The 1,715-nt window shown below is 34.5% G+C and overlaps 1 protein-coding gene across 1 annotated transcript in view; it reads right to left on the bottom strand.

The window, feature by feature from the left end:
• LOC106872943 (caspase-3) overlaps nt 1-1,410 on the bottom strand; it is an 11,789-nt gene extending 10,379 nt beyond the window's left edge. Inside the window, exon 1 of the mRNA XM_014920121.2 lies at nt 36-1,410. Within this exon, the coding sequence (XP_014775607.1) occupies nt 36-78 (43 nt within the window). The 5' untranslated portion in view covers nt 79-1,410. The remainder of the gene's footprint in view (nt 1-35) is intronic.
• Nucleotides 1,411-1,715: the final 305 nt, after the last annotated feature.

Raw genomic sequence — 1,715 nt, 5'->3', positions numbered from 1 at the left:
TAAATCCTCCTCAGTTGATTGATGAAACTGACCACCTGTTATGTATTCACTTACACATTGAGCATCCATGGTGATCATTTCAAAGAGATGGACCTGAATCTAGTTGCGGGTAGGATATATTAAAGAGTAAAGTTATACTTTTGTATTACAGAATCACTTGGAAACATTACCTCTTATTTGTTAATGTGGTAGATTCGAAAACCCTTGGAAAGTGGCTAGGGTCTGTATTGTTAAGAAATAATCCAACGACGAATTAATGAAAAATCGATAGCAACTTAGTTTATCTAAATATTTCCCAAGTCAAGGGAGGTGACTGTTCATGTACTCCTATAGTGTCATCTGTTTTTACTTTTCTGAAAATTCTCGAAATGGAAAACAACTCCGATTTATTCACTGAGTGAGCGAAAATGCGCTGGTGCACGAAACGAGCGTCTTTCTTACTAAACGATCCCCTCTTTTAAAAGTGTTTAAATCATAACCATTCTTTATTTTAAAATGTTCCAATCGTGACCATCCTGTATTTTCAAAGCGTTCCATTTATGACCATCATGTGATCGTGTTTTAAAATACTCCCTCTGTAATCACAGACTTTTTAAGAGCATTTCAGACGACCATCTCGTCTTTTTGAAGCTAAAATCTCATTAAGAGTACACTCTGCTATTCTTTCTTTTTATTAAAGAACACATTGGATGATGTAGTCCGAGGTACACTATACTTCAAACAAAAAATAAATAAAAGAATGTTCATTGGTTTAATGCGTTTCACCGTCGGACAGTGCGATCAGAACTAACCTGGCACTATGCAATTACAACGAGCAATAAATTTGTGTATGTATACCTGTGTGTGTGTGTGTGTGTGAAATGTTGTCGCCCATCATTCTAGGAATAACAGCTACATTTGCTGTCAATGCATAAATCTTGTTATAAAATTCCAACGGCATATTCGAAAATGAAACTATATTTTAAATAAAAAAATCGAAAAGCGAAGATGGACGGTTGTGACTGAAATGTCTTTTTTCACAGACTTGCTGGATCAGAAATGACTCAGGCAAAACAAAAATAAACTTCAGTGACAGTCATCTCAACAAAAACAGATACCTTTTCATAATTTTTTGCAACTTTTAGATCGACAGATCTATCACTCTATATGTCTCAACTGGATCTGTGTGTCTTTTCAACCTTTCTCCTTTCTCTATATATTTACCACACACTTTATCACCCTCTCTCTGTATATGTAGATCTCTTCCGCATGCTTCCCTCTCTCTCTGTATATGTATATCTCTCCCGCACGCCGCTCCACTCTCGATACGACATATAAATGCTTTCATTTTTTTTTTAAATACGTAGTTGTGAGGATTTTACTTTATTTACGTGGTAGACAACTATCATGCAGAAGATGCTAGCTTCCAAATCATGTTTACTGACTGGATAAAAATGATCTAACTTAACATTTCTAACATTTTTCTAACATTTTTCTAGAATAAGTGAATCACAAAATGGTATTAAACGCGAAAAAGGATGTCAATATATTAAATCTGAAAATATTTACTTCATTTTAAAATTTCAGAATCTCTTTCGGTTTATCAGTCTTTTCTCATTGTAAATTGCTCCTTCTCTGTATACAATTACTACACTCACATTCACTCTTTATATGCTTATCGCTCACTCTGATTGTATATATGTATGCGCGCGCGCATTCATATGTGTAAGGAATTT

This window comes from Octopus bimaculoides, chromosome 19, assembly GCF_001194135.2.
Source record: "Octopus bimaculoides isolate UCB-OBI-ISO-001 chromosome 19, ASM119413v2, whole genome shotgun sequence".
Lineage (NCBI taxonomy): Eukaryota > Metazoa > Mollusca > Cephalopoda > Octopoda > Octopodidae > Octopus > Octopus bimaculoides.
This window is presented reverse-complemented; position numbering and strand designations above follow the sequence as displayed.